The sequence below is a fragment of the Rattus norvegicus genome, chromosome 9 (genome assembly GCF_021556685.1).
Source record: "Rattus norvegicus strain SHRSP/BbbUtx chromosome 9, alternate assembly SHRSP_T2T, whole genome shotgun sequence".
NCBI classification, from domain to species: Eukaryota; Metazoa; Chordata; class Mammalia; order Rodentia; family Muridae; genus Rattus; species Rattus norvegicus.
In genome coordinates, this window is record NC_141542.1 from 40,334,603 (window position 1) to 40,359,032 (window position 24,430).

At 42.1% G+C, this 24,430-nt stretch overlaps 1 protein-coding gene across 39 annotated transcripts in view; it reads right to left on the reverse strand.

The window, feature by feature from the left end:
• Positions 1 to 24,112, reverse strand: part of Rims1 (regulating synaptic membrane exocytosis 1) — a 499,822-nt gene extending 475,710 nt beyond the window's left edge. For 35 of the 39 annotated variants that reach the window (XR_015628955.1, NM_052829.4, NM_001398595.2 and 32 more), the window contains 1 exon segment: positions 23,499 to 24,112. Coding sequence is in view for 37 of the 39 variants with exons in the window: in NM_052829.4 (NP_439894.2) it covers positions 23,499 to 23,662 (164 nt within the window). In the remaining 2 variants the exon portion in view is untranslated. 39 annotated transcript variants of the gene reach the window in all.
• Positions 24,113 to 24,430: the final 318 nt, after the last annotated feature.

Consider the following 24,430-nt stretch of genomic DNA (forward strand, 5'->3'; position numbering starts at 1 on the left):
TATACTGGGATTGCTATTAGGTCCTTTTCTGATCATCAAAACTGCAATGAGAACTCTTCCAGTCTCCCATGTGTCACCAGTTAACTGCCTTTTAGATAGTAACCAGACTTTCTCCTACTCAGGGCACACTCCTGTAAAACAACTAACCAAAGGTCATAAAAAGGGAACTAATGGTTTATTATTGGTGCTAGGACAGAAGGTAAAATATTGACTGGATTTACCTATACAAAACTTCACTAATAACTTAGTTATGGTTTTAAACCTTCAGTGAGCCTGTGGAGCTGTGACAGGTGAGGGATGTTTAGCCAGATAATTACTCCTGATGGATATGCATGTAAACACTCTCTGTTGTAAACTTCTATTTCAAATTATGGTTTGATTTTTTGTGTGATTTTGTGATGAACTCTTTAACATGTGATCATGTATTCTGAAAGGTGTGTAAGTGCTGAGGAAAAGGAGAAGAGATTAGAATTTTTTTCCTTTTCTCCACCTTGAAGAATTTTTTTCCCTTACTAGAACTTTTGCCTTTCCCCACTTAGAAGAATTTTTCCCTTTCCCCACTTAGGATCCTTCCTTCTGCTTTTCCCCTTAGATAGCTTTCATAGGAGACTTTTTACAACCTAGTAATAAACGTAATAATCACTTTTCTAAGTGTCCCTTTTTCTTCCTGGGACTTCTGACTAGCAGGCTGAAAGTTAGACCCCAGCAGTTCCTGCTGAGATAGAACAAAGACCACATTACTTAGTCCTCTTCTGTTAGGCTACTGGTGTTGATTCCCAAGGCCAGCTGCCTTTTACTGTCAGAAAGAGCAAGAAAGTTTTTAGGACTCTTTAGAAGCTATAATCAGCATTTCAGTACAGTTAGAGAGCTAGAACTTCCTGACCCTCAGACTTTAAAGCTATCACCAGACTCCTATTCTGTGCACCCTGATATTACCCTCTCTCCAGGCCCAGAGACTCCCAGCAAAAAAACCTAAGAAAATAGACTGATTTCCACATAATAATATATGGTCTCCAAAAATGTGTTCATTTTCAAAACACACTCAGCAGCTCATCAACAAACTGTACCTTCAAGTCTCAGATCCATGTCCCTTGCCCATTGACTGATGGGCTGATGACACTTCCAAGGAACGTCTTAATAAGAATATCGGTTCAAATATTTCATAATCTAAATTACCAATCGCTAAGCTGACAAACAGTTCACACAGTTCATAGAAACAAAACAAAATTTTAAATAAAGGACAGACAACAGAATTCAAAAATCCTTGTTCTTTTTTTAGATATTATCTCACAGTAGATTTGGCGATCAGATCAAAGGAACCTTTGGATAAATAAATAAAGAAGGAGGTCCAAAGTCCTTTCCATTCAAAAACCTGTATTACTGGCAGTCAACTGTTTAGAGAACAAAGGAGACGATGTAAGATATCACAGGCTTCCCCTCCTTAGCATCTTGAAATAAAAATTTTTCTTTTTCTTTTTCTGGTGTACAAATTAAAGCCAAAACACCAACTTCTTTTTCATGCCACTGAGCTTAGACTGAAAATAAATAAATAAATATATATATATGTAATTTATTTTGCTAATAGATTTTATGTTGGGCAATATAACTCAGTACCTAATATACAATACTTGCTCAGTAAATATTTATACAATTAAATTGAATGTCTAAACTTGTGTTCTTTTCGAAGGTCCAATATTTGGCCAGTGTCTCATGAGGGCCCCTTGAGCATCTTCTTTACCATGGAAGAGGCCCCAGGTTCACTGCATAAAGTCACTTCTGTCAGAAGCTATGGAACCACTGGGACGCTGCGACTGCTCAACAAATAAGCCAGTGTAAAAAGAGTCACTAAATGCTCACGTCCTTTACAAATAAAAATGTTACTGCAGCAAGATGAAATGCAAGACTCGGAGACTAGTAAAAATACATATTTTAGATTATAGTCCACCACTTTATGTCTCAAGACAACACAGCAAGAAGTAAAGACTCCTGCCAGGGGAAGATTAGTGACAGAAAACTTGAGTATCAGAAACATTTTGAAACGAGCCACATGTATGAAGTGACTGGCAGCAATGACACAGGCAAATGACTTTCCTGTGTGCAAGCGCAGACCGCCCGTGGCTGTGAAGTCCTCTGCTCTATTCCCACTTAACTCCCAGGTTACAGAAAAGGCAATGTGAATCAGTTTGAAGCCTGATTCCTCCAAGGCATTCTCTACCAAATCCGATTCCCTCCCCGCTGCAGAACATAAGGTGGAGCCTCAGGACTCACACACACCAGGCTAGCGTCCCCCATAATCTGTAACTCCAGGATCCTTCCTTGATTCAACAGAATGCTTTCTAAAACCCCAAATTCTAATGAACTGATGTAGGCTTATGCACACATACAGGAAGGACTTGATGTTAGCACACTGACTGAAGCCCACTGGGTTTCCAAGGAGACAGCTTCAGCAGAAGAAAACCGAGTTGGAGTGCAAAGTTCACAAAGCCAGAAACAAGAACTCCTTGATATATACTCTTCCGTCGCAGAGATAGTCTTTATTTTGTAGGCACCAGCAGGCTTGTTAAAGTTTTGATTATTTCTTTATTTTTGAGCCTATAATAACATCGCTTTTCCCTTCCTCCCCCAAATCCTCCCTTACACTCCTCCTTGCTCTCTTTGAAATTCATGACCTCCTTTTTATTAGTTACATATATATGCATATGTATACATATATACATATACATATATGTATATATGAGCATATATACACACATATATGTATATACATATACATATAAATACATATATACATATTACAAATACACAAAATAATCCTGTTTGTATGATGTAGCTTGTATGTATTCGCATGAATGCTTTCAGGCCTGACTATTTGGTACCGAATAACCAACTGGTATGTTCTTCGCTACGTTTTTCCCATCCTCAGCATTTCATAGTTGTCTGTACTTTTTGTATAGTGCTGAAATCTTGTGTAAATAAGTGCTACTTAATGAAAAAAAATATATATCTTTAAACGGGCATATATTGAAAAGGGTAAATTTCAAAGCATTTTGTGCTTCAAAATAATGAAGAGAATTTTTTCTTAAGATAATCCATGTATGCAGTAATCATCCACTCAGAAGAGATGTTTTAGGGATTTGGTTTCTCTTTTTATAATTTGCTGTTGTTGTTTTTAAATTTTATATGTAAACATGTGTACCCAATTGTATGTAAACACACTACAAACACGCCAATGGCTTCAGAGATCAGCCCTATGCATTGGCTCCTCCAGAACTCAGGCTGCAGGCGACTGGGAGCTATGTGATGTGAGTGCTGGACCTGAAGTTCTGTAAGAGCAGTGAGCACTCTGAACTGCTAAGACATCTCTCCCGCCACAAAAAGAATGCATTTCTTGAATGCATTTCTTTTATAGCATACGGTCTAAAACCTGCCAACACTTCGGTATGAAAGGACCTAGGGGAAGCTTTGTGCATTTATCATTATAACTGACCACCTATTATCATCAAACAAGCTCATATTTAGAAGAATTCAATCACAGTCACGTGACAGAGAGATCACCATCTAAAGATCGTAGGCAGGTCTAGGTCCACCCAACTCTTGGGCTCTCTTTATTCGTGAGCTTCTTACACTTCAGGATGCTTCCTCCATTTTTCCCATTCCTAGAAGACAGTCCCAGTTGGGTGAGGTAATGCTCCTCAGTGAATTTAGTCTCACAAAGATCATACATTTTTATCCAATTCAATGGTAAAGAGTCAACTTCCTGTGGGAGACTTCAATATGATTCTTGCCAAAGGGATTTTTCAAAGGTAAATTCAGTGGTATTCAAGTCTCACCATATCTCCTCCTGCCTTTGAAGCCTGAAACCCAAATGATATTTGACTCCTTCCACCCCACTGCAGCAGCAGAACTTCAAAGATTTACCATTTTGATATCCCCACCTCTCCCTTGAATCTCATGTCCCTCCTAAAGAAAGACCAGATATTATCTGACTATCAGGAGATGGTAGGTTTTTCCCTGATTTGTTTGTTGTTGGTGCTGTTGCTGTTGTTTACTCAACTAAAGGATGGTAAAAAAAATAATCTTAAAATAAGGGCAAAGTATCAAACTATGGGGGCATCTTTTGCACAGCTAGGAATACTCAACCTCACACAGAAGTAGCATCAACTATCATGTGGTATCCCTGCATTTATGCTCTATCTACACAGATTCAGGGCACACATGTTTTTACCTCCCAAACAAATGCTCTTCCTAACACATACACCAAGAGTTAATGCATTGTATCTCTAAATTAGTTTCGTTTTTAATTAACTTGACTTCATTATTTATTTGGGACAGTAAGCTTGTATACAATAACAACATATGTAGGTGTCAAAATACAACAGATAAGTAGCTATCTTCTTCAACCATGTGGGTCCCAGGCACTGAACATGTCACCAGGTTTGAGGACTATAAGTCATCCAAGTATCTCTAAAACCAATTCTGGATAACAATGGCTATTGAACACACCAGGAGCAATAGGCACCTGTAAGGTCAATGCCATCATCAGTAAAGAATAATTCAAATCATAAGATATGGACAGCACTTTCAAGTATCCATACCCATAGCAAGTATTCAGATGAATTCTGCCAACAAGGCCCTAATCAGTTGTGTGTGTGTGTGTGTGTATCATTTTGTAACCTTTAAAAACTATTTAAATCATAAAATAAACAGCATTGATCATTACAAGTTATCAATACAAAACATAAAAAAACCTCATAGGCCAATTTCAAAACCCTTGTAGTCCATGACATTGGTAAGCATAACGGGTCCCAGTGTGCATCCTTGAAGTGAACACTGTGTACCAACTGGATACCATAAACAGTGCCAGACCCAGCAGACAGTCCAGATATCCCACAGCCAACATCTTGACTGACATATGTCCAGTCCAAGAAGAACCCATATTTCTCTATGTTCCCAGCTTCCAGAGTCCGGCAAATGAAACCTTTAATTTTCACTTTGCTTGCTTTCTCCTTAAACAGTGTACTTTAAAATAAAAACTGAATTTGCACTCTCTAAGGTGGACAGCCAGCTAATGAATGTTCTGTCAGTGGACAGTTATTTTTAATTTTCTCTTAACCAGGGTAAAAGTGTATGCACAGAACTCACTCACTCTCTCTCTCTGTCTCTCTCTGTCTGTCTCTCTCATATGTTTCTCTGTCTGTCTCTCTCTGTCTCTGTTTCTCTGTCTGTCTCTGTTTCTCTATCTGTCTCTATCTGTTTTTGTCTCTGCCTCTCTCCTCTCTCTCTCTCTGTCTCTCTCTCTAACTCTGTCTGTCTCTCTCTGTCTCTGTTTCTCTGTCTGTCTCTGTCTGCTTTTGTTTCTGCCTCTTCTCTCTCAGTCTCTCTCTCTCTCTCTCTCTCTCTCTCTCTCTCTCTCTCTCTCTCTCTCTCTCTCTCTCTGATTTTCACAGTCTTCTACATAGCCTGCCTAAACTAACTCTCTTCTATTGTCTTTGAGATCTCTAAAGACAGCTTTGAACCATCAAGCTGACATCCTCTGACCATCCACCTTATAGTAGTTCATCTGTAATTGGGAAGATGGGCTGGGTCCCCACCCAGGCTGCCTTTGTGCTCTGGGACACAAAGACAGAAAGGATGGCATCAACAATGCCAGAGTGTTAGCAAGAACCATTTAGAGTCCAAATTGCATTTAATCAATGGTTGAGTCTATACTAATTTTTATCTAATCCAAAGAGTATAAATTTTACTATCAGTATTACCAGTAATTAAAAAACCACTTCAGATAAATTACAAACTACTGTGACATGTACATTAAAAAATGGAGCTTCCTTGGAGTTTAATAAACTTGGCAATAACTTACAGAATCATATAATTGTAGTTAATTTTACTGCACCTCTGTATTTCCTGGTGCAAGCCAGAGCAAAAACACTATCTTAATTAAGCAATTAATTAATTAGAGTGAATGAAACATTCTTGAAAACTCCGAGACTCTAGAGGGTTGAATTAGAGAAAATGGAGTCCAGAAGCAGAATCTAGGAATTCCTCATCTAGCTTGTGCTAGGATTATCAGCTAGCCTGAGGTCTCACAAACTCTGAGATAACCATCTATGCCACAGCAGGAGCCACAAAATATTCAATGGCTCTATCTGTCACTTACTGTCAATAAAAGACAGTTCAGAAGCATTTTTAAATGGATACTAAGTATGAAACAAAATATCAGAAAAGGATGAAAATACTGCTAGAGGAAATCAAGGAAGCTGGAATTAAACGATTTATTTTTTAATTAAATGATTTTTAACCTTCCCGTTATTTATCCATTAATCATCTCTTATGGGTTTAAATATACTCTTTGCAAAAACAAACATTTAATTCATTGACTTCGGCTCTGAGTCTTAATTTTCTAAACAAAAAATATATGGTGGTAGAGAAACACTGTAAAAATGTTAATTACCAGATGAAAAGGTTCATTTAGGCTTGAACAAAGCATATTGTAACATCGTGCTGAAGGGAAAATAACAGGGGGTGCTCAAACTTTTACCAGTTACTGCACAGCCAACGCAGCATCCTCTACCTTTCTAAATATGCTCTTCTGCCTCATCCACAGTCTCTGTTTGGTCTGCAACTCCTCAGAGCCTACAAGTAAATTAAATAACCTACACACAGCCACTCTCGTAAAATGAGAAGAGCGGATCGCTCCCTGAGAGGCCAGCTCTCTTAGAAGTTCATGCCAAGTTTTGTCTACCTACATCTGTGCAGTGCCTCTCCCTGGGAGCCGCCCTGAGGGGGATGACACAGAGTTGGATGCACTCAGCTGGAGTGAGAGAGCCCAAGGGCCAAAGGAGAAAAAGAGAAAACCCTCCTCTCTAGCAGTGACTGGCATGGGAGCATGGAGGCTCCCGTGTATCTCTTCTGGGGAAATTCATCAGAGGCTCTCTCCGATTTCTGTCGCCTATAATGTGGAGGAGCAGAAAGCAGAGGGTTGAGAGAGGTTAAAAATGCCTAAGGCTTCTCAAATCACCCACTAATTCTTCCCGAGAGGAAAAGAAAGAAGAAACTAAAAGCCAAAGAGTGTACTCTTTAATTGAGGCAGTGAGAAAGGGGCACCAGACTCCCTTTAGCTGTGTCCAAAACCAGTAAAAGGAACATCTCCATCTTTCCTATTCCAAAGACCTTCTTACCGATTTTATGGGGAGATTTATCTGCACCTCGTATAATAAGGGCAAATGCCGTCTCTTTAAATTTATAGCTGAAGACAAAAGTCAGGTTGAGCTTCCAGAGTTACTCAGTTTTATGCCATTGCCATCCCAATTATAAATAAAATGCATTATCTTTCAGATAATTTTCAAAACACTGGCATAAGAAATACACTTTAATTATCACAGTTTCATCAGCAAAACAAAATGCCATTACACACGTTTAATTTTCTTGTTAAAGGAACTCGTTTGACATATAGTGTACATATATATATATATATTATGTATCATATATGTATCATACACATACACACTACATATCAAACTTCCTTATTTTATGTTTCTTCCATATATATATAATGTATAATGTACATAGTCACTATTATACATATGCACATACATACACATTGAGCTAGAACTGGGTGAATATATGCTAAGCTAGAACAGGGTGATAATGGTCAATGCTTTTGCCATACCTTTGATGGTTCTTGATTTCTCTTATTACACCTTTGATTTCAGCAAAGATGCAGACGTAATAAATATTTCTCTAAAATCTTTAAATTATAACTTTATCATTCCTAACTTTGCATTAAAAGATCAACGAATCCCAACTCTTCTTTAATCTAATTCTATAGCAGACACATACTTTAGTAACACATTTTTAAATGTTTTAATTTTCTTAATTTTTTTCTTTTTGAGACAGGGTTTCACACCCTGTAGCTCAGGGTGGCCTCAATTTTACAACAAGGTTTTGGCCTCAGCCGACCCAGTGGCTGAAACTGCAGGCATGAGCACAACTTTAAACAACAGCTTTTCTAATACATCATGCGTGTGTGTGTGCGTGTGTGTGCGTGCGCACATGTGTTCATTTGTGTGTTTGTATGTACTAATGTATGTGTACATGTGAAATCGAGAAATCCCTGCCTTCCGTCTTAACTAGGACAGGGTCTCCTGCTTACTGTCATGTATAGCAGGGTCTCTGTCTCCTGCTGCCATCACACCACAGAATCACCAACATACAGACAAGTGATGTCATATAAAGCTTCACAAGGATTCTGGGCATCCAAACTCTGGTCATCACACTCACCTAGCAAAGTCAGCCCATGAAAGGCATTTTAGATCTAATATCTCACTTAGCAGGTGTTATCATTACTCTGGGATTTAATTTACTGTGGATTAGAAAAATCATAACGCAGGACCGTTGAAAATTTGAGTATTCTCAGTTGGAATACTCTCGTGGTTTAAACTCAGGCTGTCCTACTGCTCCAATGCATACAGGCCATATGAGGTATGTATGTAAATTCCCATGCATTCATCTGAGATGATAAATGGAAGAAGTGAGTCAGAATACTTCATTGCCAAAACAACAAAATGGGAAGGATTGCATGTGTGTGCATAATACAAGGTAAATCTATTTAACAGTATGCTAAAATAAGGCTTATTACCCTAGCTCGAGAGAAAGCACCCAGCTTCCAATATGTGTTCCCACACTGTGCTAAAACCACTACAATGAATAAAGTATTCTGGCATAGCACAATGTATAAAACACAGGTCTAATTGTGATTCAAAATTCCTTTATATAGTGTCAAAACTGCAAGTTCTGGACTTTTGAGCTAGAACAGGGCCCCCTCACAGTAGAAGCACCTACATTATACTCTAAGAAAAGTGAATACAGGGTTCACAGTACTATTTAAATCCAAAACATAAAATAGTATTACAGTTGAAACTTACGTTCTTGGCATGAGAAGTTGTGCCAAGAACGTTGCGTAAGCATTGCTACTTTACTGACCCTACTTCAAAGAAAAGAAAATGGAAGAAACAGAGACTCAGATTACTCCCATAAGCATTAAGTAGTATGTGGCAGAGCCCTGGATTAAAGTATAGGACTCTTTGGAGCTCGAGAAAAGTAGGGGAACACGGCCCACAGAGTCAACTAAGCAGGGTTCATGAGGCTCGCAGAGACTGAACTGACAATCGGGGTGCTTGTTTGGGTCTAAGCTAGGTCCTTGCACAGATGTTATTGTTGTGTAGTTTGGTGTTCTTGTGGGACTCGTGATAGTGAGAGCGGGGGTGTCTCTAACTCTTTTCCCTCTCTAATTGCATCTTGTTATGCTGTGTTTGGGGATATCTCTGGGAGGCCTGGTCCCTCCTGAAGGGACATAGAGGAGCAGTAGATCTGGAGTGAGGGAAGATGGGAGGGAAGGTACTGGGAGGAGTGGAGGGAGGGGAAACTGAGGTTGGGAGTGTAATATATTAGAGATTTTTTTTCCTTAAATCTAGGCTTCTTTATTTCTGAAATACATCTACAGGTACACTTCTCCCTGTTAGTAATCGCTGTGAGGAGTGGTAACAATTCACAGTAAGGACATTCTTTTTCATTATATTCACGATAGTATTTTTCATAATAGTCGTCGATTTTATGTGTGGTTTCCATGGTACACTAGCTACTCTGCTGTGTAACCCTGATTGAAATTATTTTTTTCTCTGTTTTCTTTTCTATGAAGGAGAGAGAACAACAACGACAGTCTTTTAAAAAATTAATTCACTCATTTTTATTTTATGCACATTGGTGTTATGTCTGTGTTAAGGGTGTCAGATCCTGGTGTTACAGACAGTTGCAAGCTGCCGTGCGGGTGCTGGAAATTGAACCTGGGTCCTCTGGAAGAACAGACAATGCTCTTACGGAATGAGTCATCTTTCCAGCCTCTAAAGTAAACGTAGCATATCGTAACATCCTGTTCAATATGAATTTGAGTTTCTCTGACACAACTAAAAAGGAAAGGGGGGGCTATAGAGAAACAGATAATAAAGAGGGGCATTAGTTTTCCCCAGGGAGAGTCTCTAATTGGTTATCCTAGTCCAAGCAGTCAGCTCTGAAGTCATGTACACACAGGCAACACTAATGGACTCAGGTTGTGTGTGGTTCTCTGTGTGCGCGTGCGTGCACACGCATGTGCATTAAAAACAATAATTAAAAGGAAAAATTAATTTGAGAGGAAATAAACCTGGGAACAAGTGTGGGACTGGACAGGAAAAATGGAAGGGGTGGTGTAATTATATGTAACTTTAAGACTTTTATTTTTACTGAAAATGAAAACTGTACTATATGGCTAAGCAAAGAAGCCCTCAATCAAGAAATATAAATAACTAATGGATGCTTTCTTTAAAGTGTGCATTGTCTTCAATTATCAGGGAAAGGCAGATTAAACTACTTTAAGAATTTACCTCTGTGAGGTCAAAACAGAACAAAAATGGGATCAGGATCACAAATGGCAGCACATGCTGGCATGGAGATCGAGAAGGGGACACAGTGAAGGGGAGATGATCAAATAATGCAACTGTTGCAGAAACCAGTCTGAGGGGTCCTCGAAATCTGGAAATGGAACTATGATATGACACATCTGTATCACTCCTGGATGGAAGGGTAGATGGATAAATAGATGGATAAATGGATGGATGGATGGATGGATGGATAGATAGATAGACAGACAGACGGATGGACGGACAGACAGACAGTTAGATACTGAAAGGATTGTACATTCTTCTACTTAGACACTTGCACTGCATATGCACTGCTGCTCTATTCACAATAGTTAGGACATGGAGTCAACCAAAACATTCTCTGTTTTGGATCTTTAAGCTGGAGTATGTATTGACTCCGGAAAACTACAAACAAGCCACTGGTGGGTAAGAAACAGGCAAAAAGAAAGTTCAGAGAGAAATACAAGGGGCAGGAAAGTGCAAACAGCAATGATGGGTGGGAGGAGATGGATGAAGGGAGCTTGTAAATGGAAACCTCTATTCTCCCACCCCCAGAAAAAAAATCAATTAGAAGACACAGTAGAAAACAGATGTCATGACGGAAAAGGGCAGAGGAGAATACTCAGGGTTTAAAGTGGAGATGGAGATTGGGGAAAGGAGAAGTTGGTAGAGTAGTAGAGTAGGTATTTCAAAATCAAGTATACATAAAGAATCTTATGGAAGTCTACACGTTTTAAGCTACTCAAAAATATGACACACACACACACACACACAGAGAGAGAGAGAGAGAGAAAGAGAGAGAGAGAGAGAGAGAGAGAGAGAGAGAGAGAGAGAGAATTTGAATAGAAATACCCTGCATAATTGGACAATGATGCTCCCAAAAGACATGAGTTACACGTATTACTAAATGAAATTCTCGATGCCAGGCACAGAAATGCTCCCTATGAGTTTCTGGCCAGGGCGTCCAAAGAGACGCCTGAAACAATGCACACCACTTTCATTGTTCTTGGCTGCCCAACAATATATCAAAACTCCCCTAAAGGTCTTTCGCTTGTCAAGTAAAACAAACAACATAAATAAGAAAAAATGGCCAGGTACGGTGATACGTGTCTGTAATCCAGCACTGGGGGTGGGGGCGCGGAGGCAAAGAAAGCTCATAACCTCCTGAACCAGCCTGGCACATAGGAGGAACCCTGTCTGAAAAATTTTATTTGATTATATAAAAGATTCCAAACAGTAATAAACAAAGCCATTTGGAAGCACAAATTCCTCTATATTGAAAATATATCTCTCAGGGAAGAATGAAGATTTGCAAATAAAATTCTCACCATTACAAGATGTCAATACAGCACGACTAGAACAAATATCGCTGCGTAAGGAAACCGCTCCCTACTTTATAATCCCTGTTCACAATCTATTCTTTAAATAACACGCAATTCGCCAATATTCAAAATAACCAAAGTTGATATATTCCCTTGGAGTTTGCTATAACGGGGTATATAACCCTACAGAGGAAGCAAATCAAATCAGCTGTTAGAAAATTGTTTACATTTGCTGGAACTAGGTGGAGTGAACGATCCATGCCAGAGAAAGAAGATTAAAAACAAACAAACAAAAGGAAGCCACTGGAGAAGACCAAAGAAGAGCTGTGGCAGCGTCTTACTCACAGGTCTTTCCTCTTTAACCATGAAAGCCCGAGAGAGTTTCGTCGATCTTCAGTCACCGACGTGTCAACTGCTATTTCAATGCCAAGTCTTTCCATTGATACCTTCCAGCACTATGTTCAGAAGGGTTCTGAGGTGTCTGACACTCACCACAGATGCTGTTCTTTGATCAACATCTGAATTGAGTACTTGCCCTCCCACAACTCGACAGTCACCAAATCCCCACCCACAGATTAACAATGGCGTCTAGTCTTCAACATACAAAGATGTGTGCTTTTGTGTCTAGGACATCAACTATGCTGTTCAATAAACATTTGTTGAGATCTTCTTCTGCATTGGTCACAGGAAGGGGATGGCAAACGCAATGACAATTAAGAGAAGACATCTACTTGGAAGGAGCTTTTAGGACTAGGGGATGACTTAAGGCACATTTTTAATTAAAAAATAAAATCAATATGTAATCCATTGTGATCATCTGGTCCAACTGTAAATATCAAATCAGCAAATGTGTTACGCTTTAGACTCTGACTGAAGTTAGTCATGCTCTCATTAAAATATTCCTAATTAAGTGTGCCTTTCTGGAGGATTTACCTTTAAAGATCTATTATTTACATCCTCCCACACTGACAGGCAAATGTCTTCAGAATGCTGTCTTTCAAAAAGCCATGAAAGGCAAAGTCAAGAACATAACAGACCATCCAAAAAAATAATATTTTAGTTTTACCTTGTAATGTTCAACGCCAAATATTTATTTCCTCAACATTCCGGTCAACCTGCTTCTCTCCTATAGTTGAAAGCAAACAGCTCATTCTTTGCTTTCAGAATTTGCTGACTGCATTTCTATGGTTGGAATTACCATCCCACTCTCCCCTCCCACTCACATCGTTAGCAGCCTGAGGTGACTCTAGTCCACGTCTTTTGAATCTACCCGTTCATTCAGATACACCATTTCAAAGAACTGGGCACCTGTTATGTGTGTTTATGATGGATACAACAAAAAAAATATTGATGCCACCTTCAGCAGTGTATTCTGTGCAGAGATGAGAATGTTGAGAGAAAACGCTGTGAAAATACGCTCACAGAAGGCAAGTACTGAAACCAGCCCGGGAAGGTTGGGAAGATGTGGCAGATGAGATGTCATTTAAAGGCCAGGATAAATTTAGATGAAGGGAAAGAAAAGTGTCTGATCAAGAGAAAGGCATGAGTGGAGTCAGTTGCCAAGTAGTGATTGGGCAATGGAAACCAACCAAGACCATGGGAGCCTGGACAAAGCGAAGGACTCTATGAGCTGTATATGGAGCCCGAAATTTCAGCTTCATCCTGGAGTACAGGAGAGATGCTACCTATGAAACTCAAAGCCTCATATGTAGGCAAAAGGCTACGGAATCTACGACAGGGATAGTGAGTTTGAAGTGCCTACAAGACGTCCACTCAAAGAGATATCAGAACGGTGTTGCCATAAGAACTCGGAGTTTAGCAGAAATTTCAACACCTGTGACTGTAGATCTGAGCATCTTTGACTTGTACATGCAACTGAAGCCACCAGGCGAGACTTCTACTCTTTGAAAAAAGAAAGGGATAGCAGGCTACAGTAGAACATTTAACAAAGACAATACTGGAGATTCAGTATGAGGCAATAGAGACAGATCAAAACGCTGAAGGCAAAGAAGGAAATAGAAGGACAGGTGGCAGAGAAGAGGGGGCTTCAAATGACCTTCAAGCCCTACTATACTTACTACTCACCTACTCTTATCTTTCTAGGTTTCACCAACTGTCCAATATCTACTTAATATGCTCTAGAATTGGATGTGTTCAATTTTCCGTGTACAAGGCCCAGAGGTGTTCGTTATGCTGCCTTATGGAATGCAGGAACTAGTCACGAGGCTCATCGTTAATCATAGCTGTGTTTTGTATTGACTAGCTGAAGCTGTCGAATAGCCAAACACCATGGGATTTCTTTCTCATGCCAGTGCCTAACCTGGTCTCAAACCTTTTAACACTAGCATCAAGCTTTTACCCTGGGTCACTATATTAAGTGGCAACATTTGGTCTAGGATACAAAAAAAAAAAACCTTATAAATTCAAATTATCTGTATAAGATTTTAACCTTTCAAAGTATACTTTTATGAAAAAAACGGTGATTTCCAGATATAACACCAGAGTGGAAGCTATTTATAACATGCTTTTCCCAAGGTTTAATAACCAATAAAAAAGAGATTGCTTATTTCAATATATTTCTATTTCAAGTATCAGGACATAAGATATATCCTCTTTTTTTTTCCGAAAGAAGGGATTAGGAAAGAATACTTAAGCTCCACTATATTACAATACAGAGACAACCAAGGAAGACAAACCTGCTAAGCCGTGTGAAATATAAAAAGGAAAAGCCTCTGGTCTCCTTACTATGTTCTCACCCATATCTACCCAGACACTAGGTTGCTTTTCTGACCTCAGAAGACCTCCATATATGTACATATACTACCTTATATTTTGGGGGAGAAAACCCTGATATTTTGACTCATACAGACCATATATATTGAAATTATAAATTTTCTAAAGTAAAAGTTGCAAAATACTGGAAATAAAACAATCAGCCACTTATTAAAGAATTCCTCCTCCCTCCATCCCTGTCTCTCTCTGTCTCTGTCTGCCCCACCCACCCCACCCCCCCGCCAAGAACAGGGGCTGGAGAGATGGCTCAGTAGTGAAGAACAATTTCTATTCTACACAGGACCCAGGCCCACAGCTGCCTAAAATCCAGAGGACCCAACTCCCTCTTCTGGTGCCTGTGGGCATGTGCGCACACGGTACACACGCATTTATTCAGGTAACATACACACCTACTCATAAAATAAAAAGTAAAATAGATCATAAGATGAGTATAGACGACCAGTGCAACCAAGAGACCCACAACGATCGTTTAGCAATAACAGACAATTTTAAAATATCTTGGTATCTTAGTTACGTTTCTACTCCCCTGATAAACGCCATGACCAGAAGCAGCATGGGGAGGAGAGGGTTTATTTCGCCTTTCACGTTATGATCTATAATAGGAGGAAGGAGAAACATGCAAGGTACATACTTGAGGCAAGAACTGAAGCAGAAGCCACAGAGGAAGACTGTTTTGCAGACGTAGTCCTCATGGCTTGCTCACACTGCTTTCTTACCCATCCCTGGGCCACCTGTGCGGGGGTGGCACCACTCACAGTGAGCCAGCCAGGCCCCTTCACACTAATCTTTAATCGAGGAAATGCACCCTAAGAGGCTTGCCTCCAAGCCAATCTAATGGAGGCTTTCTGTCAGTTGAGGTTCCCTCTTCCCAGCTGATCCTAGTTTGAACAAGAACCTAGCCTGAATATTTGGCTTCTTGAAATCAAGAGTATTCTTCAAAGATCAATGATCTTCAGGGGCAGGAATATACACTGAAAAGAAAAGAAACTAAGCCAGGTCTGGCTCGCACAGCAAGCCTTCACCAGTGACTGCTACTGTATTGTCTTACTTGTGAATATACATCCATATTAAATATGACAGCCCATTAAAAGAAACTAAGTAGCATAAGGTATCTGTCTACATGGCAGTATAGACACTTTGATTGGTTTTTCAATGCACATGCCTTCTCTATATAAACACAACAACATCTTCTAGACAAGTAGCCTAACTTAATGATGAACAATAAACAAGTACTGAACAATGTGTAAATCATTCACTGGGTATTATCATCTGTATCATCTCAGTTTCATTCACTGTGCTTCTTTAAAGTAGCTAATACTATAATTAAATGCCTTAACAACTTACAAATTACCTAAGATTCCTTTCAACAATATTACATTATCTTACTACTTAAACTTCAAAGGGATTATCAAAATATTACTAAAAATCTACTTAAATGAATTTGCATACCAGGGATCTGGTCTCTAAACTTCAGGCTGTACTTTTGCTGGGCCCAGAAGAGGATGTGTATCCATAGTCCTAGGTGTAGCTGTAACTTACGTCTGTTATTTAAACGTGATTGAAGCTTCGAATGCAGCCTTGAGGAAGCACCCACTGAGATCCGATGAAATGCAATGTCTCATTTTCATCAAACTATTACCGTTGGCCAAGCAATGGTTTTCAAGGTTCTATAATCCTTGTTGGTGTTATTTAGGGTTCTGATAACTTTTAAAACTTTTAATTGCTAGCATTTCAGTTGTTTGATACAAATAAGTTGGGTCAAGGAAGAAAACAAACTTATAAAGAGGAAAAGATACTCTGATGTGTTGTCTAAGCTGATACTCAAAATTGACAGGATAAGGCACTGTCCATAACAAGAAATTAGCACAAAAAAAAGAGGCAAATCAATGGATAAGATACTTTCCTCTTAAGCGGTTTTCTTTTATACAAGTATAGGGAGTTTTCACATAATAGCAACAGAAGTAGAAAAGCCTCAAGCCACTTTGGTAGTATAGCCCCTCGCTGTCAGCTATTTGACCTGGATCAAAATAAATGCATATAAATCTGATATAAGAATGTGAAACGGTACCTGCAAAAACCACTGGGCATTTAGTACAGAAAAGTTAAAAAGTTAAATGCACATGTTACACCATCAAACAGAGAGCTAAAAACATAAACTACTTCACAAGTAGTCCCCCCCATTCGATGTTAAAATGAGCCATTTATTATACCTGTGACAGAGAAGTTAACACTTTCGCGTTTTAGTAAAAGATAAGAAAACTACCCTGAGCGAACTGCTCTTCTTCAATTTGAATTGTGCTTGCCTTGTTGTTGTCTCAAACTTGAGCATTTTCCCACCACGTTTTTGTGCCATAAACATTTATGAGCTAGTTAATGAGAAATAAAGAAAGACATAACTTCAGACCCTGTGATCACTTTAACTTTTAATTCCTTGCCAAATTCCCACCTTAGTGTAGCTGCAATCCTAGTCACACAGCCCTCACAAGAGTGTGGGCAGGGTCTATTCCAACAAGACCTCCTTCCCACGAGCCCAGCATCACCTTCAAAAACCACAAGAATGGATGAACCTGGGGTTCAGCCTTATTTTCAAAGCATAAAGGCAGTAAGAGCGATTTCCTTGGGTACAGTAATTTGAAATTGAAAGATGTTTCTGCTTTCGCCATGTTAAATGACCATGAGTTACAAGGACAAGCCTAAGAAGTCTTACTGTGTACAGCAAGCCAAGAAACCAAATAGGATGATGTGGTAATGTTTATACCTACAGAAAGTGATAGCATTAAGACCAATACTTAGTAGGGCATAGTGGCACATGTTCTTTAATCACAGTACTCAGGAGGCAGAGACAGGTGGGTCTGAGTTGGAGCCTGGTCTACAGAGTGTCCCAGGACAGCCAGGGCTCCACAGAGAAGCTCTGTCTTGAAAAACAAAATAAAAACAAACAAACAAAAAACCCAATGACTAGACCAAAACCTTATTCAGTATTCTATACATTCAGTATTCTAAGTCAGCAGTCAACCTTTCAGACTGTGGAAGTTTTTCCAGTGGTCAGAACTACACCAGCAACAAGCTATAAGAAGAACGGTGTCTATATTCTACTCACACAGCCCATTGTCTGACCAAATGTTAATGCCCGGAATATTAGTGCCTGGTCTTATTGTTGAATCAACTATCATACAGTTCTATGACTAGAAGAGAAAATTCAGAACAGCGTGCCTGGGAGAGACTTGCAGTTGAGGAGGACGCAGCAGAACGCTACCTGGGTTAGGGAGACTTGTGTGCAAAAGACCAAGTAGGCGAGGAGAACAAAAGTTAGAGAGAGGCATGTGCTCAAAAGATCCCACCAGCCATATGCAGTTCTCCTGCTGCTTGCAAGATCACTAGATTCTCAGACCAAAATGCCATGAGCAAAAGCCCAGGGAACCAAAGTTCTAAAGGCTCCACTAATAGTAGAGAACAAACCAATAAAAAATGGAACGGACTGCTCGTCAAGAGTTGAGCAGAGGATAAATGGTGTGTGTGAGTATCCGGCAAAATGTCTGATATATATAGAAAGGAAACAGTACATGCTAGCTTCCTACGGCCAACAGATGAACAAAACTGCCCACAATACCCACACCCACACTAATACTATGGACTTCCAATCAATAGTGAAGGCTGGAATCACTGGATAGGCTTCTGAGGTTGTATTACGCTTGTTGCTTACGCCTCAGGGAAATTCCCTCCAACTCTCTAGACCAGATCTAGAATCTCCAAACTGATCCCAGAAGATCGGGTGTTCAAAGTTGTTTAAAAACAGAACAGAGACCATTAAGGTAAATGAAATTCAACACAATGGCACTTATAATCCATGCAGAACGAACTCATCCATATGCTTCCTTTAGACGTGGGAGAATTGAGTGGTTTCAGGAATTCACACCGATAGCTTTCTAGGTTTTGGACCGATTCACAGGAGCAAGCCTTCCCGTTGAGGGAGTTGAACGACTAACCTTCAGGAGTGGTTGCGTTTCTACCACTGGGGTTGGCGGTAGCCCAAGGATCACACCCATTTGCAAAGCATATCCAACCTCAACTACGGCAATGTAAATACATAAATGGCAGTGTGCTACTAAGAAAGCATATACACAAGTTAAAAACGCATCGCTTCGGATCAACCAAAAGTCGATGGTTTTGTGCCTTTCCGATATTTCTCACACCCCCATGTTTCCTTTGTCTTCTTTTAAACTTCTCTTTTCTATATTTTTCCCATGAAGGTTTGAGAACTTTCACCATGTGCCTGTACATTTGTTAAGACAGTTGTTTTTTTTTTTTTTTTGAGAGTGAAAATTCCCACACAGCATAGGGATAGCCTTCTCTGAGTCAAACCCCACTTACTAACAGTATGGAGGAGTAGTGAGTGGCAGCTAGCGTGCTCTCTGCCCAGCAGGACATCTTGAATTCATAGACCCTGCGCACGTTGCAGCCACTCTCTCTCTCTTTGCTACCCATCTCTCCCTGTTTTCTTCTTATCCATCCTGGCTTGAACAAGAGTGTAGCATGTACCCGGGTCTAACGTGTGAAAATCCTCGTCAGCAGGAATACACCTACGTTACCATCACCCCTCGCTACGTCTCCCTAATGTACAGTTCATTCTTTTTCTGCTTGACAACTGATGCTTCTGGAAAACGAGCCCTTGCAATACATTTCAGAGTACAACACCGCACGTGTGCACACAGAGGGGAAGCAGGGAAACGGAAGCAATAGAGGCTTCTACTTCATCTTGTCCCCCACCCCACAAGCAGGTTCCATTGTTAGATATTTGAAAACGAGGCCACAGTCCCCAGCAAGAAGGCAGAGACGCCCAAAGTCGTCTTTGTAAATCAAGTCACATCTTGAGGGGCAGACTATGGGATGGGTAAGGAACCCCACAAAATCCTAACAATTTTTCTAACCCGCATTCACACAGTAAGTGGGAGAAATCAAATATAAAAAGATGCCCGGTTCCAAAGACCTTTCCACTGTACGATCAGAGTTTTCATTATCTTTAAATTGGAGGCAATTCCCTTCCCCTCAATCCACAGGAAGGCTCTATGCACCAGTGGAAGTGAACTCAGCCCTGCCCCATTAAGACCAGCAGCTGATTTTCCCCATTAGCGTAATCTGTCAAACCACTTGACTGACTTGAAAGAAAGACCAGAAATTCATGTAAGGAAAGGACAAATGTTAGAAGTTTCTTCTTGGGTGAGAGACACTGTAGTGCCTGAGGGAGCGGCTGCATTCGTTGCGAAGGTCTGGGTTTGAAGCCTTGTTGAGCCATGTATGTGAGCCTCGGGATGGAGTAACGGTGTGAGACACCTGCTATGTCTTCTGCACAGGAGACTGAGAGGATTCAAGCACACAGCGCAACTCAGCACAGTTCACCCATTTGATACTGTAACCGATTAGGGTAACGGCTGGTGTGCAGCAAATATTCAATAAGTGTTAGCCAATTTCAGTAACCAATTTAATATGGTTTTTTAATTTACATCATCAAATCATCCCCTTAATCTCCGCTTCTATTTTCCCCTTTCTCTTCCCATTCTGAAGCTCCTTTCTCTCATGAAGCTCTTACTTAAGAGAAGGAATAAGATTTTTACCTCTAATGAGATCTTCTCTGATTTAGGTCTCAGATAACACAGTTTTCCATCTATGTAATGTATTGGCCCATGATGCCTGGTGACAGGTACTTGAAGGAGCAGTCATTGAGAAAGTGAAGTTTCAAAAAGGTTCCAGACCACACACACACACACACACACACACACACACACACACACACACACAACCAAAAATTAAGACCCGTTTTACACACAGTTACATCAATCACAAAATATAATTCTTGAGAGTCAATTTTTTTCTAATTATCGTTTAGATGATGTGATCATGAGGATAGAATACTTCCAATTTCATGTAACATATTTAAGTTCTCGAAGTGGAAGTAAGTTAATTTTTTCCCTATTTATCCCTATTTAATGTCATTATCGAATCCAGACTTCAGCAGTAATTTGTAATCAAGGCTTACTATACAAATATGTTCTGATTTGTATTTTGTCAGATGGCTTTACAATATCCATCCGTGGTTTGTTTGGTTTTTTTTTCCATTCTCTCTATGAATGTTTGCTGTTAGATCTTGAGGAGAAGAGCTCACACACAGTAGATAAGGCAAGGTGGAGGTCCCACAGATATCACAAAAATATATTTCAAATCCAGTTTCTGTTTCCCCAGAACATCAGTTTTGCTTGGGTCTATTGTAAAAGAAGTTTCTCAGATATGTAATATGATGGATCAAGTCTTGTCACAAAAACTTTCTTTCTTCTTTCCTCTTACGCAAAGGCCTGTGAAAGGCACCTAGTTTTCTTGATCGTTTTCCTCGGCAAGTCAAGAAGAGGCCACCACCCATGACTAGATGTCATCAAGGGCCCCTTACGTATATGTCATTTGAACGGCCCCTAGAATCCCTAGTTTCCAAGACACAAAATTCCTTCTAGGAAAAAAAGATAAAGTGTAGCACTATCTCGTTAACTGCAGACACCGTGACAGGCTCACACAGAGGCACACCATCGTTCCACAACACTTGCCAACCCACCACTGCACGAGAGGCCAGGACTCTAGCGGAAGAGGTCGACTGATAAAAGTTAATGCAGAAGTCCAGGGTTATTGAGAGCTGTTGTGTAACAGCATTACACGCTGCGATATTCTGTGAAATCGTGCCATAAAGGAAGAGTATTTACAAGCCCCTGGAAAGCAGTGAATAGCATATGACGGACAGGAGTGGCGGGGCAGGACTTATAATTCGCTTGTCTATGTAAACCCATATAGTATTATCATTGACCCTGGGTGGTCAGCAGGTTTGCGATTCTGTCCTAAACTCATCCACTCCCACTTAAAACACATCGCTCCCTACAACGCTTCCAGCAGCCAATGAAGAGACGTGATGGCCACTACTTGCACTGTAGCTCCCTTCCCTATCTGGGCTCTTGTCAGGCAGCAGCCCATATTTATCAGTAGCTGCTGGAGGCCTCCATCTACCTGCTGTCTGCAGCAAGCACTAAAAGAAACAGCAGCAAATCTGCCAATGCTAACCAATAGGACAGTGTCTAGGACAGGTGGCCTGGGGCTGCAGTGGTGAGGACAGATGGATGGACTAACAACCAGACAGACAGACAGCAGCACCATTAAGACAGCATCCATTACTTCCAGGCTCAGAAGAGGGGAAGCCTGCAGCATGGAGGTGGGGGGTGGGGGTATGTCATTCTTCCACTAGGGACAGGAAGCAGATTAACAAGGGTTCTGCCTCCTCAAGCTGGCAGGCTTAAAGTATTTGGTGTTTTTGGATGAAAAGGAGCAGGGAATTGGGAAACCTGCTGCTCTTACAGAGCCAGGCCAGCTCTGGCCTTCTAAGTTAACAGCCTTTTTATTTTCCCAGAGTCTATAATGAAAGAGGAGGAATCACCAGATCCCTACTATTTTGCTGTGTCCTGATACCCGCATCTATACCTCCATATAGCCCACCCTACTCTACAGCAATTGCTTTTGCTTGGGGGACCCACAGTCTGTGGGCGCAGCTTTTCCTATTGCTCTCCTGTGAGGCTCGGCTACCCTGAAGAGAAGAAGATGCCTTCCCAGACATCACCTTCCCTTCAGTAGGCAATTCTAGGGAGTTTGAGAGAGGCCACCATGGGTGTGCCCTGTGCCCTGGTATCACCCCTCTGCTCCCTCTCCAGACTTCCCTGCAACCAGCTAACTCCAGATGCAACAGGTTCCCTATAGCTCTTCATGCCAATTGCTTGCCCCAAATACACCTTCTGCATAAGCAGAGGATACCGAGACATTAGTACCAGTCAGGGTATCTACATTCCTCCGCCCCAGGGAGGAAAACTTTCCTGAATTTATGAAGACTTCCCAAGGGAAGACAGAGTCGAAATCCCCTTTTACTTCCCTCCATGGGCAAGGCTAAGAAGCAAAGCCCGGCTTATAGGGCAGTCCTTGCAAACACTTCTGAGGCAAAGGGTAGCACAATATCACAGAAAATGGGGCACCTGCCAACTGTCCCCTGAAGGGTGGATGGGTTCGTAAGCAGGGGACATGTAGATATTTATTTAATCCCGGACTGCTTCCTTTGGGAAATGGAAAGGCCCCAGAGGTCTCTTAGAAGCTAATAATGAGGAGCCCCTATTTTATTTCAGGCCAGAGTTACCAATCAACTACTGTCATTATCAAAAACTTTGTGCTGCCAGTGGCATTGCAGGTAAGATAAGAAGATGTGTCTTCACACAGTTATTCGGTGTAGAAGACCCAGAATAAAAGGTTAAAGAGAAGCTGAAAAGGCAGGTTACCAAAGATGGCAACTGCCCAAAAAGGACCCAACCTTAGCATCTTAAAATGAAGGAGCACCAAAACAAACACTAAAAATAAGCCTTTTTTTTATTATATAAATACCAGCACCCTTCACTGTTGGAACTCAGATCTGCTCAACAACTCCAAGGAGGAGCTGCCCTCACCATCTCTACCTCCACCCTTTTCTCCACTCATCCCCTGGTCCCTAATCTGCCCTCAGCTCAGAGCCCAACCATCCGGTGGGATCAGCTTCACTCAGCTCTGAATACCTCACCCCAAGGTGGTCCCCCTGTCCACCTAGTCCTCCTGGGCACTCCTGTCTCAAGCCATCTTCCCCGGGTCCTAGGATTTTGGCTTTGTGGGGTCCTCTCCTTCCTCCGGACTCCCAGACCTCTACCCTGTTCAATCCCGGGGAGGGGCCTCTAGCCCCAAGGTGGGCACCTCTACCCTCACCCCTGAACCCTCGCCAGCCCCTCCCCCACACTCAACCAAGAGGACCTGGTGAGTGAGTGGTGAATGGACGAATGGAGGCACCACCGAGGGATGGATGGCGCGCCTTGGGGGGTTGGGGGGGGGTGCTTACTTGAGCATGGCCTCTTCTTTTTCCTCCTCTTCCTTCTGCCGGTCCATCACTGCCATGATAATGTTCCTCTCCTCCTCGGTCAGGTGGCTCAGGTCGGGCAGTTCTTGCATAGGGGGAGGCACCGTGGGTGGGCGAGGACCTCGGGGCCCCACGGCCGAGGACATTTTTCGTGGCCTGCCCGCCCCCTCGGCTCGCTGGCTCTGGCTCTCACCTTTCGGATTCACGCCCCGCAGCTGCGCCCCTGCTTTCCAACGCTCACAGCGAAGCCCTCCTGGCGGCGGCAGCGGCAGCGGCGGCGGCGGCGGCGGCGGCAGCGGCAGCAGCAGCGGAGCCGGGGACAGCGAGGACCCAGTCTCTCATGATGCTCTGCCTCCCGCCGAGCCCGGATGCTGCCTTTGTTTGGGTCGCCCTGGCGAGGCTCGGGGCCGCCCGGCCGCCTCCCGCAGCCCAGCCTTGGCCGGCGGGGGCGGGCAGGCGGAGGCACGGCGAGGGGGCGAGGGCTGGCGCTGAGCTCCGGAGCGCGGCCGGGCGCGGGCTGGGCTGGCGGGCCGGGGGCGGGGCCGGGCCGGGGCCGCCCGACGCTGCTCGCTCGCGGGCTCCGCTGCCTCCAGTTTGGGGCTGCGGGAGGGAGAGGGAGAGTTTGGGTGTCAGTTAGGCGGAGTCTCGGAGCTTCGCTCCCGGGTGATGCTGCTGCTCTCGCAGACATAAGCTGCCAGCCACTCAGACCCGGAGCCGCTCCGCCCACGGGCACCACCCACCCACTCCCGGGGTCCGAGCCACGCGTGCCCCGGCCGCTCCCCCCGCCCCACGCTCGCCGACGTGCATACTTCACCGATCTCTCCCAAGGTACCCCTCACCCTGAGTCATCCTCCCTCTCCCAGGTCCTGGTCCATGTCATCCTCCCCAGCCCTATTTTCCCATGGTTTGCATTA